Source organism: Rhineura floridana, chromosome 2, assembly GCF_030035675.1.
Source record: "Rhineura floridana isolate rRhiFlo1 chromosome 2, rRhiFlo1.hap2, whole genome shotgun sequence".
In the NCBI taxonomy this organism is placed as follows: domain Eukaryota; kingdom Metazoa; phylum Chordata; class Lepidosauria; order Squamata; family Rhineuridae; genus Rhineura; species Rhineura floridana.
In genome coordinates, this window is record NC_084481.1 from 164,403,747 (window position 1) to 164,416,461 (window position 12,715).

The 12,715-nt window shown below is 41.0% G+C and overlaps 1 protein-coding gene across 10 annotated transcripts in view; it reads left to right on the top strand.

Moving 5' to 3' along the window:
• RGS6 (regulator of G protein signaling 6) overlaps positions 1 to 12,715 on the top strand; it is a 340,045-nt gene that overhangs the window by 250,861 nt on the left and 76,469 nt on the right. For all 10 annotated transcript variants that reach the window (XM_061611195.1, XM_061611196.1, XM_061611197.1 and 7 more), the window contains 3 exons: positions 2,003 to 2,067; positions 5,758 to 5,834; positions 8,803 to 8,884. In XM_061611195.1, coding sequence (XP_061467179.1) covers positions 2,003 to 2,067; positions 5,758 to 5,834; positions 8,803 to 8,884 — 224 coding nt within the window. The remainder of the gene's footprint in view (positions 1 to 2,002; positions 2,068 to 5,757; positions 5,835 to 8,802; positions 8,885 to 12,715) is intronic.

Consider the following 12,715-nt stretch of genomic DNA (forward strand, 5'->3'; position numbering starts at 1 on the left):
CCCTGTAGGGCTTTGAATCCAGCAGATCCAAAGCCACTGGTGCCCCAGCCCCACCCTGAAATTTTCCATTTGGGGGCTTTCCAGTGGCTACCACTGGCAGGACAACTGCCTATAGGAGCTTCCTGTCTACCAGTGCAAAGCTCAAGGCTTCTGTGGGGGATTAGCTCCCACCACCAGTGATGCCTCTCTTGGCTGGGAGAAAGGCAACTGCATACCATCCTAAGACACACACTATCAGTATCAAGATGTTGTTGGACTTCAGTTCCCATCAACCTGAGTCAGCATGATCAGGAATGATAGGAACTGTAGTCCAACAACAACTGGAGGGCCACAGATTTCCCATCCCCCCTTTAGTGCAATGTGAGCAAACTCGGGATAGTCTCAGATTGATGAAATCCCCATAGACTTCAAACCATGGTTTTTGAAGCTGACTTATTTAAGCTAACCATGGTTAACATTAACCAAAGTTCCAAGTCCAGCCAACGCAACAACTCACAGTTAACCAAAACTGGCAACAACAGTTTCCCAGCTGCTCTTTATGGCTGTACGTGAGGAGGAGACATGTGAGCTAAGGCTTGCTGCAGCTCATTCACAATGTGCCTAACCATGATATAGCACAGGTGTGGGGAACCTTTAACCCTCCAGATGTTGCTGAACTACAACCCCCATCATCCCTGGTCATTGGCCGTGCTTGCTAAGGCTAATGGGAGTTGTAGTCCAGCAACATCTGGAGGGCTAAATGTTCCTTACTCCTGGTAAAGAATGTTTGAACACAGTCAATATGTAGTTAAAGGTTTTTGGGGAGAGGCAGGATCCTACAAAGTTTAATAAAGAAGTAGATTTAAAAGCTGGATCATTGTTGTGAGCACAACAGCGTGCACCCTTTTGGCACCTTCAGCTAAAATAAATGTTTTGTCTCCCTCAGGGCTCATTTTCATAGATCTGTCACACATAGTTAGTGTCAGTGTGTGTCTCACAGTTTTGCTTACTCACTTAGATTCTACTGTAGGCTCAGTAAGGCCACAGCTCTGGGGGTGTATCCAACTAATGCTGGAATCTCTGTAGTTCTCTTGACCAAAATTTACTTCCTGAATGTTGCAAAGAGCCACAGTGAGGCAGAATTAGCCTGATAGCTAGCCTTTGCTTTTTGTGGTATTCCAGTCCTATCATACCATGACGTTATGCTATTTCACTTAATTTGTATCACTTAAATGCTTCATTCTAAAAGTGATTTTCAGATGAAACTGTTGTTGACTGAAATATCTGTGTTGGCTTGAAACATAAGTTCTAGCCTCCAAATACCACACATTTCAGGAACTCAACCTTTTGTGTATCATGGGACCAAATTTTGCCAAGAACCCGTAAGGTTCACTATGATGGTTAGCTATCTAATGTATTTTATATTTCTCTGAGATTTTATTTCAGACTAGCGAAAAAGATCTTTACCTTTTCAAGGGATACCAGTTTCTGGTCAACTACAGCTGGCAAAATCCATCAAGAATCCAGTAACCAATGCATGCCTGCCCTGGCTTCCTTTTTAACCATGTGCACATCCTTTAAGGGAAGCTCATCATAGCCCAGAACATGCACGTGGATCCATCGCTGAAAGGAAGCATGTAGTCAAAAACTGTCTTGCATGTGATGCATTTCAACATTTTCCTGAGATGTATTTGTATGAAGAACATGCACATTCTGTAAATACAGCCCTGGCTGCCCAGAAATGATCTTTGTCATTGTGGCAACTGACAAAACATGATTTTACAGTTATGGAAAGTGCCTCCTAGGGAACTTCTTTTCATGTTACGTGGTCCAAACAGATCTACCCCTGGCTGTTCAGCTGTAATGCTGTACAAAATGGTCACTTGGACTTTTTGACTTAATTCCCCATCCTTAAGATCTAATTCTGTTGCGGCTGGATATTAAACACATAGTATCAGAACTGATTTTTCTATAGCAATTGCCATATCCTTAATTGTGTATTTTGTTCTCTTTCTCTTCATAGCCATTTATCTTTGCAAGAGGACCATGCAGAACAAAGCTAGGCTGGAACTGGCAGATTATGAAGCCGTAGGTATACTCATTTTGCAGTTACAAAGTGTAATGTTGTCTTCTAAAATGAATCTTATTTCTTTTTACAACAAACTAAGAGTAGGACTTTCCAATGGTTGTTTGTGTTTTGAAATTTGAATTGTATAGTAGCCATTCATATAGGCAGCATCAGTTTCTAACAGGGCTCTTAGTGTGCATTTGTTTCTTAGAAATGTTTATATGGTAGGGTCAGTATGGGAAAGAGTTGTGAAAGGTATAGTGTACCCAGAAGCACCTTATTTTTTGTTTTTTTGTTTTTAAAACCTCTGAATATTCTTCCAGGAGAGCCTGGATGCTGGTCACCTTTTTTGGAACCCATTTCTGAAATTCAGAGCAGATTCTGTCCACAACTTGCATTGGCTAAATTTCTGCATTTAAATGACTTACAATCTGGTGATTCTGCCCCTTCCTAAGACAATTATAGACTTCCTTGAGATGTATCAGTAGATGTCAGTAATAAATTGTGATAGATTGTTAGTCTGGGGCATTCTGTTATATGCCTTGATAACATTTTTTTCTTCATGGTCTCTGTACATTTCCACATATGCACCTGCTCATAGTCAATTCTCAATACATTCTAGAATCAGGGAGCTGTATTCTTGCTGCCTCCCTTTCAGAAAAGATCTCTTAGTATCTGTGCATGCCTTGAGGGGTGGGGCAAATAAGTTCCTACATAGGTCTCTGACAGCTCCAAGAACAGCTGTGGCAGGAATGGGATGAAGAAGAGTTGGGTACAGAACTTAGAGAGGGGACTGTCAGTTCTGCTGAAGGGAATCAAGATTGCACAGGGGAAGGATTTTCAGAGGCCTCTGAGCCTGCTAGTAGAATTGTTAAGAAGAGCTCAGAAATCACTGCCTGCCAGAGCCTTCCAAAGATAAAGATGTCTTGGCATCCAGCCCAGATCTAGCTGAGGAGCAAAGCGAAAGTGGCCAGCCAGAGTTACTGGCTCCTATCTCTCCACGGTCAAGAAGAAATGCCAGATGGCAGCTTCAGCTCGAGAAGCTACTATCAGCTCCTCAAAAGAGTAAAAAAGGCTAGAAAGATTGAGAATTAACACAGAGTGCAGTCATCACTTCTCTCTGATATATAATCTTAGCAGTGCTTGTGATTCTCCGTTGTGACAATGGTCTTTGCCACCTCCACCATGCCTAGTTTGTTCCTATATCCTCTATGCCTAGAGTGTGATGCTGCGTTCCTGTACTGATTTCTTGAATAAGGCTTCATGCAGAAGAATTCCTGAGTTCTGAGTCTGCTTCTTGATCGGGAGCCAGAACAGGTGCTGTGGAAACCGACGTTGGTGGTCACTACCTCTAGCCAGGAGGAATGTTAAGGAGCTCTGTTTAGACTCAGCCTCACTGAAGCCTTCCCACCCAAACTCTGACCTCACCTGCTTCCCAAGAATCAATCATGAAGCAAGACTCCAAACTTCCTTCTGCTGGGAGGAAGGGCAGGATATAAATCAAATAATAAAATAAATAAATAAAATGTCCTAAATATTGAAATTGAAAATGGGCTTTCTCTGTCCCTTCAGCTTCTACAGATTCCCATGGCTAATGCCTGGTCCAAGGGCTTGATCGGCTCCCCCAACCCCAAAGCAATTTTTCTGCCCCTCAAGACCCTGCTGATTTTGCCAGAGGTAGCAAAAAGAAAAGAAAAAATTAAAGTAGACATGGAAGTGAGAGTTTAAAACATCTCCACCCAACCCCACAACCTGGAGATGCAAATTGCCCCCTCCCTAGATCAATTATTCAATGAGTAGGAAGGGAGCAATAACCTTTCTCCTGCATGGATCAGCTGAGGAAGAGGGTATGTGCCTGTGTGTGCATGTATGTGAGAGTGTGTGCATGAGTGTGCCGGTTGGTCACACCCACTGCTGGCTGTGGCCCCTGGAAGATTGGCCCTTGGGTCAAAATAAAGGTCAGACACACCAGATGTGTTAAAGGAAGAAACACCGCATTGAGCTCAGCACATTGAATCTTTCACCAGCTTCTCTTTTTCCTATTTTGTTCCATTGTCAGTAGATTTGGTTACCAGTCAGTCAGCCCCACACATACTAGTGATTATACTGTCTTCTAGAGTACCTCTGAATACTAGACAATGGAGGACTTTCTGAGGGATCCCAAGAAGTATCTGGCTGGTCATTGTTGGAAATAGAATGTTGGACTAAATTATTGGTTCGCTGTAGCCAATTCTTCTTGTATTGTATTCAACTGACTTCTACTCAGAGTAGACCTACTGAATTTATTTATTTAATTTAACAAAATTTATATACTGTTTGAAGGTAAAGACCTCTAAGTGGTTTACAAAAAACATTAAAATTCTCAATAAAACACTTAAAAACAAGTCAACTCATTTAAAACAATTTTTAAACTTAAAACAGATCAACATCTATATATCTGGATGTCACTCCTACACATTTCCACTTTCATTGTTTATAAATTCAGTTATCAGTCTTTGTTTACTATCAGCTACTCAATTATGTGGGATATAAAGGTTCTTTATAAATCAACAAAAGGTCTGTTCAGCACCAGCAGTCACACTCTGGTGTACATGCAGAGATGACATGGCACCAAATACTGTACTTTGGGGCCTATTGAGAGTGATAATTATCAGACAATGCCAGGCAATTAGATCATCTTTCATTTTCTTCAAGCACATCGCTCCCGTGATGAACAACCATACCACTACTTGCCCAGTTAATTAAAGATAAGAGTGGTGCATAGCTTCATCAGAACCTCTTCTTAATACTAGAGATTCTACTTTTCAAGTGGATGATGTAGTTCCCATGGTTACAAACAAACCATTGAACATATTATTGCAGTTTTTCTATATTTCTTTTCTTACGCAGTCTCTGTTTTTACTGCACTTATACCTTTTTTCCCATTTTGGCTGTCTTCCGTATGTGAGTTGGTATATTTTTTTCTTTTCTTTTTTAATCAAGGCATGTCATCACATTTTGGCGCATGGTGGATTTGTCTCTTATAATGGCTGAACTCACTATTTTGCCCACTGTGATGACAAGGCCAATGATGCTTACCCATACAAGTCAATATTCATTTTAGATAAAGTGAACTTTATTAAGTAATATTCTTGCATTGGCATTTCCTTAGCATAGGTTACTTCAATAATCCACTGCGTGGGGGGGAATGAGGAGTATAGAGAAAATATACACATAATGGATACATTGTATGGACAGAATTCATCCAAAGTTGGGTGGTTTTAAATCCCTCTGACTTCAATGGAATGTTACGCACATATTTGAAACTCTCCCATTTAAATAATTGGGACTATACAAGTGCTGGATCATATCCTCTCTACGAATGCCACACTGACATCAAGATCACAGGGCTCACCTTATCTGAAGCAAGCAGACAGCATCCAAATCATTACCAAAATATTGGGGTCCATAAAGTAAAGAAATATACAACCATGGCAAACATCATTAATACAAGAAAGTCACTTTCATACCCTGCTACAACCCAACTCTTGTATTCTGCTTTTTACTCCAGTACCCCAAATGCAAATTCCATTCTTGCCATTTCCACTGCCACTGCCATTGCTGTGACTGTCCAGCTTCTCGGGTGGATATGACTGACATGCTAAACCAGGGTTTATCTTGAACACTTGTTGTTATAATTGGTGGTTCTCCTTATCTTCCTCTCTCATTAGGAGAACTTGGCAAGACTTCAGAGAGCTTTCGCAAGAAAGTGGGAATTCATCTTTATGCAAGCTGAAGCACAAGTGAAGTAGGTACCAAACGAATGAACATTGTGAGGATAGAATGTATTAATACTAACCATTTCTACTTAAAGCTTGTGCTACAGGGGTACATTCCCTTCTTCCCTGCAGGGTAGAGGGTGCTGAAAAAAAGTGCTGCATTCCATATGACTGCATTCTATTCACAATCAGCACAGGACCAGAAAAGACATTTTTCAAGATGTTTTGTTTAAATACTTTTTTAAGGATGTTTTGCTTTAATATATTTTAAAGTTAGTTTTTATGATGTTTTAGAGTGTTTTTAATGCTTTTGTTTGTTGCCCTGGGCTCCTACTGGAAGGGCGGAATAATAATAATAATAATAATAATAAAAAGTTAAAATTTCTTTACCACATAGATGGCTCCATTCATGAGGAGAATCTCTCTGCTGGTGGCAAGAGATACCAGAAATGTGGAGCTCTGACATGAAGGCTGTTTGTATAATTTATGCCATTATATGGAAAATTGTCTTCAAATGATTACTTGTCCGCTCCTGCTCCCAAGAGTGCTGATATACAAACACAGAGATCACCAATATTTTCCAATGTTGCGATATCCAATGTCGCACAAGCAGATTTCCATTTGTACATTGGGACACTATTCTTCCCCTGTAGTCCCCCTGCACACAAATTCCCTAATCTTCTCTGGAGGCTCCCCTTTGGATATCACCCTATGTATGGCCTACACGTGGAAGGGGCAGGTTAGAATGCTTGAATTAGCCCTAGTTTGTCATTTAAGATTGTTTACTACTGCCATCACCTGCTTTCTAACTAATGAATTAATTAGATGATTTTACATATTATCAAAACTGTAATATATTAATTTATCTGGATAAAGAAGCTTTACAAAACAACAAATAAAGGTGGCTTTCTGAGATACTAAAAGATACGTCAGTTTACAATTTGATAAAGAAAAATCCTCACTGCTTGTTGGAGGAAAGGACCATTTTTTTTCTTTTTCATTCAACAAACCAGAACAAAAAAATTCATTAACAAACCAGAACAAAAAATAGCATGCCCATACCCCCATGAATGTATGCCCGTGGCATCCATTTTACGGCTCAATCTTATGCATATCTTCTCAGAAATAAGTTCTATTGAGTTTAGTGAGACTCGCAGGTAAGTGTAAATCTTCACTGTTACTTGTTTAATCTACTAATTAAACCTTGTAACGCTAGTATAGTGGGAAGAACTGCTGTAGCACTTAGAGACTAATCATAATTAAGTAATCTACTTTTGTCACTTGCTGTAAATTACTGTATTAACATGGGAAGACCTTTAAAACTTCATTTGTCTCGTCTTCTATGAGTATCCTATGATACTCTTCATTTTCATGTGGTTCTAACATATTTGAGCAGTGAGACTGGAACAGAAGGTGTTTGTTTTGCCTGTTTGCTTCTCTGCTATGGCAAGTTTTCTACCCCCATCCATTGGGTATTCCCAAAGCCACAGGCAACATTATATGAGCTGCATTAGTCAGTGTCAACCACAGTGATAAGTGTGGATGTTCATCGCTATACTCTTGCTGCTAAGACTATTAGATTTATGTGCCTAATATTAAGTACTTGGGTTTAACAATTGTGGCCATCATGTCATTACTTACTCTATATTTCCCTTCCAGCAGTTGTCAACATTTGGGGGCATAAAAGCTTAGTTCACAGCTGTGTTACATTTCAATGACAATCACAGGTGTAACAGAGCCCTCACATAGGACTTTACAGAGGATAGTCCTCTGTTTAAAGGAGTCGTTTCTTTGAGTAGCTGTCTGGTCCAAGTCTGGTTTAACGGTAAAGATCCATAAGGAGAGGAGGGGCCTTGAAGTTGCCCATCAACCATTAGCACTTGGACACCAGACTGAGCAGGCACACAAGTCACAGTCTTCCCCACTGTGGTGAGATACATTTCTATTTAAATTATAGCAATTATTTCTAAATTGGCATCTATGCATGTATAATATCATTTGCACATTTTATGCAATTCTGTGCCTTTGTCCACTTTTTTGGTGATATGTAAATAGCCACCCTACCCTAACAAAATCCACCTAGGCATTTCATATTGGATATTTACCACTGGCTTAACTGCTTTCTGCCCCCATGTTAGTCTAAAGTTAAGGTGAATTTATCCCCAGTATATTTTTGCTTACAACTAATGAATAATCTCATGCTATGGTTTCAAGGCAGGCTCTTGTTTTGTGGAAGGGAATATGACCATTGCCTCTTGGTCATGTAGTGAACGTACAAGCTGACACAACAGGATGCAGTGAGCACCATGTTTTTGGTGTAAGTGACAAAAACCTTCCTACAAAGCCTTTCTGATCTGACTACCATAGTCCTCACCTCCATGCCTGGCGCTGACGATGTTGCTGAGGGCCCCATTATTTGCTGCTTGTGCTGCTTCAGGATTTGGGTAGGGCTTGGGGAAGTAATCCAAGAGTTTAACAGCACAATCTTATACCTGTCTACTTAGAGGTAAGTGTCACTGAGTTCAATAGGCCTTGTTCCCAGTTAAGTGTGTATAGGATTATAATCTAAATGTACTGGGGAAAAGAGTGTTTTGGCCAGGGATGAGGAACCTTTGGCCCTCCAGATGTTGGACTCCATGTTGCATCATCTCTGACCATTGGCCATGCTGGCTGGAGCTGATGGGAGTTGGAGTCCAGGAACTTCTGGAGAGCCAGAGGTTCCCCATCTCTGTCCTATGCTCATGACTCCCACAGGTGAAATGATGGTATGATTGTATTGTCCTATGGATGGTCCTTATGGAGGTTTTTATAGGTTGTTGTAGTTGCCTGATATTCATGTCTTCAGTATAATAATGGTATCCATATCTGCAATGTTTCTAATTTTGTTCTGTAGACCCTAAAAATCAATCAGTCAGCCAAAATCCCATACTGAAGGCTAATCTGAATTTCATGTAAGTTCCAATCACACTTGTGTGACTTTGTAATTATTTATTTCAGAATTGACAGAAAAAAGGATAAAACAGAAAGGAAAATTTTAGACAGTCAAGAAAGAGCTTTCTGGGATGTCCATAGGCCAGTGGTAAGATTCATTTATTAGTTACTGGTTTTGCACTGCTCTGTTGACTAGTTCTAGTTTGCATTCACAGGTAGTTGTTGTGCCAGCTTCTATAAAACTATTTTTCTTTATTTTGTGCTATTTTCTATAGTATGGCTTATTTGAAGAATTTGTGCAATTCCATAAAGTATCAGTTTAAGGCCCTTCAAAAGTCATTTTTGCATCAGAGAGCTTGGATAAGAAATGAGAAAAGGAGGGAGAGATAAGCATCTGAGCCAGCTCTGCCTGTAGACGACAATTCATGCTCTTGTCGCTTTCTTCCTTTCCTCATCTTCTGCTGTGTGGTAATTTGCAAGTGGGGAAAAGTTTGCATCTTTAACCAGCTCAGTTTTCAGTATGACAGTATTGTGCTATTTGGGCCTAAATTGATCCCCATGTGTGATAGTCCAAACATAAGCCAAATGAGTTTAACAGGTTTTCAAATTGGCATTGTTGCACAGAAATTTCTAAAGGAGTGATCCACCCATCCAAAGTTAAGCACTTGTAGGTCCCTTTGATTTCAGTGAAAGAAGTCAGCATGTGCTCAAACACTGAAGGAAGTACTGAATAAGCACTGCAACCAGTGGCATTTTGAAGTGCTTAACTTTGGCTGCATTGTACTATTGGAGAGGATAAGCCCCTGAATAATATTCAGAGAAATGTAGAAATCCTCATTTGTGGGAGGTGTCCATTGTGGTACAGGACAATACAGGTTTGAATCATACTTCATTATTTAGCTCATGCTATTAATAAAATTGGTATAAGACATTCTTCTTTGACAGCAGAAAACCTATACTCTGGACAAGAGGCTACTGTAAGGACAGAATATGGAGAAACCGATTGGTTCCCAATCGGAAAGGGTGTGAGATGGGATGTATTTTATCACTCCATTTGTTTAATCTATACGCAGAACATATCGGGATTAGACCAAGATGAAGGAGAGATTAGACCAAGATGGAGGTGTGAAAACTGGAGGGAGAAATATCAATAATTTAAGATATGCAGATGATACCATACTGCTAGCAGAAACCAGTAATGATTTCAAATGAATGCTGATGAAAATTAAAGAGGAAAGCACAAAAGCAGGACTACAGCTGAATGTCAAGAAGACTAAAGTAATGACAAAAGAATATTTATGTAACTTTAAAGTTGACAATGAGGACATTGAACTTGTCAAGGATTATCAATACCTTGACACAGTCATTAACCAAAATGGAGACAAGGGACTTCTGTTCTCTTATTAATATCTATTCAAGGCTATAAGTGACGCAGATATTCCATCAGTTGATAAAAATTTACCTATTCATATGGGCATTCCTGGCCACTGATCCTTAGTACTGGCTTTACTAATATTCTGGTTTATGTTTTATTGTTATTTTTATTGTACTGCCTTTTATTTTGTAAACCACCTTGTTATTTTTCACATTGAAAAGCAGTCTATAAATAATTTCAAATAAATTATGGGTGGGGTTGCACTCCTCCTGAAGGAGCTGGTTTGTAGCTTGGGGGTTCTCCTAGAACCATCTGTCACTTGAGGCTCAGGTAGCCTCCGTGGCATGGAGTGCCTTCTACCAACTTCGGTTGGTGGCCCAGCTATGCCCCTATCTGGACAGGGATAACCTGGCTTCAGTTGTCCATGCTCTGGTAAACTCCAAGTTAGATTACTGCAATGCACTCTACGTGGGGCTGTCTTTGAAGACAGTTTGGAAGTTACAGCTTGTGCAAATTGCAGCAGCCAGATTGGTAACAGGGACCAGATGGTTCGAACATATATGTCGTGTCCGGGACTGGACTCAGAAACCAGACCAGGTTGTGAAAGCAGTTCAGTCTTTATTAGAGTAATATCCAAACAGAGGCTGCACTTTCTCATGAAGGAACACAATACACGTGCCCAGCGACATGCAAGAGAGTTGACAGAACAAGGAATCCCAGCCCCCCCTTTCCTTATAAAGGGGGCTTTCTGGCGCGAATTCTCTCACTCCGCCTTAGGGTGCTCTCTTCCCCGCCCCACCTCTCTCTCCCCTTTGCTCATTTTTGTTTTCTCCGGGTTCGTGGTGAAGGTGGAAGTTCTGCCCCCTCCCCTTCTGAAGATTCTACCTCTGGTATTGGGGAAAGAGGGGGGTGAACATCATGCCCATCAGGCGGGCTTTTCTCTGGCTGATGAGGGAGTTGAAGTCCCCCTCCTTCTTGTTCTAACAACTCTGGCTTGGGAAGGGGGGTGAGCGTGGGAAATTCCTGAGCAGAGTCTGTATCTGTGTCTGCTGGAGTTTCAAGGCCTCCCTCCCCCTCTTCACACAACTCTGGGAAAATGATCTCCTCCTCCTCGTCTGAAGTGCCAGGGTCCCAATCCTGCATCCTGACAATATAAAACCGATTCTGACCCACTTGCATTGGCTGCCTGTATGTTTCCGTGCTCGGTTCAAGGTGCTGGTTTTAACCTATAAAGCCTTACATGGCTTAGGACCACAATACCTGATGGAACGCCTCTCCTGACATGAACCTACCCGTACACGACATTCAACAACTAAGGCCCTCCTCCGGGAGCCTACTTGGAGGGAAGCTGGGAGTCTGGCAACAAGGGAGAGGGCCTTCTCAGTGGTGGCCCCCAAATTATGGAATGCTGTATATGACAAGGAGCGCCTGGCGCCAGCACTGTTATCTTTTTGGTGCCAGGTCAACACTTTCCTCTTTCGGCTATGGGTCTCTGTCTCTGTCTCTGTCTCTCTCTCTCTCTCTCTCTGTGTGTGTGTGTGTGTGTGTGAGAGAGAGAGAGAGAGAGAGAGAGAGAGAGAACTTGTCAAGGACTTTGGCACAGTCATTAACCAAAATTGAGACAATAGTAAAAAAATCAGAAGGCTAGGACTGGCGAGGGTAGATATAAGAGAACTAGAAAAGGTCCTCCAATGCAAAGATGTATCGCTGAACACTAAAGTCAGGATCATTCAGATCATGGTTTTCCCGATCTCTATGAATGGATGTGAAAGTTGGACAGTGAAAAAAGCAGATAACAGAAAAATCAACTCATTGGCAATGTGGTGTTGGAGGAGAGCTTTGTGCATACCATGGACAGCAAAAAAGACAAATAATTGGGTGTTAGAACAAATTAAACCAGAACTATCACTAGAAGCTAAAATGATGAAACTGAGGTTATCATACTTTGGACATATAATGAGAAGACATGATTCACTTGAAAAGACTATAATGTTCGGAAAACCAGAAGGGAGTAGAAAAAGAGGAAGGCCAAACAAGAGATGGATTGATTCCATAAAGGAAGCCACAGACCTGAACTTACATGATCTGAACAGGGTGGTTTATAACAGATGCTATTGGAGGTCACTGATTCATAGGGTCGCCATAAGTCGTAATCGACTTGAAGGCATATAACAACAAACAAACTTATGGGTGCATGAAGTTTGAATATCTGGTCCTTTGTTTTTCAAGTAGCTCAAATTTGTTTGTCTGGGCCAGTGAAATCTGACTGCTTCTTTGATATAGGAGGCAAAGGTGCAGAGCAATAACTGGTTACTTAGTTTAGTTACCACGAAATCCCATTTAACACCTCAGTCTTATACATGCTACTTAGAATTAAGGCCCACTGAATTTATAAACTCAGAATCTGAATTAGTGGACCTTAAGCACACAAGTTAACAACAGTGTCACTCCCCTTTGCATTATGGAGCAGATGTGCCTCCTCTCCAGCATCCTACAGATGATGTAAAGCCAATGTGATGTTCTCCAGATGTTGGACTCCAACTCCCATCAGCCCCAGAAAGCATGGCCAAATGTCAGAGATTATAGGAATTTTCAAACCATTTC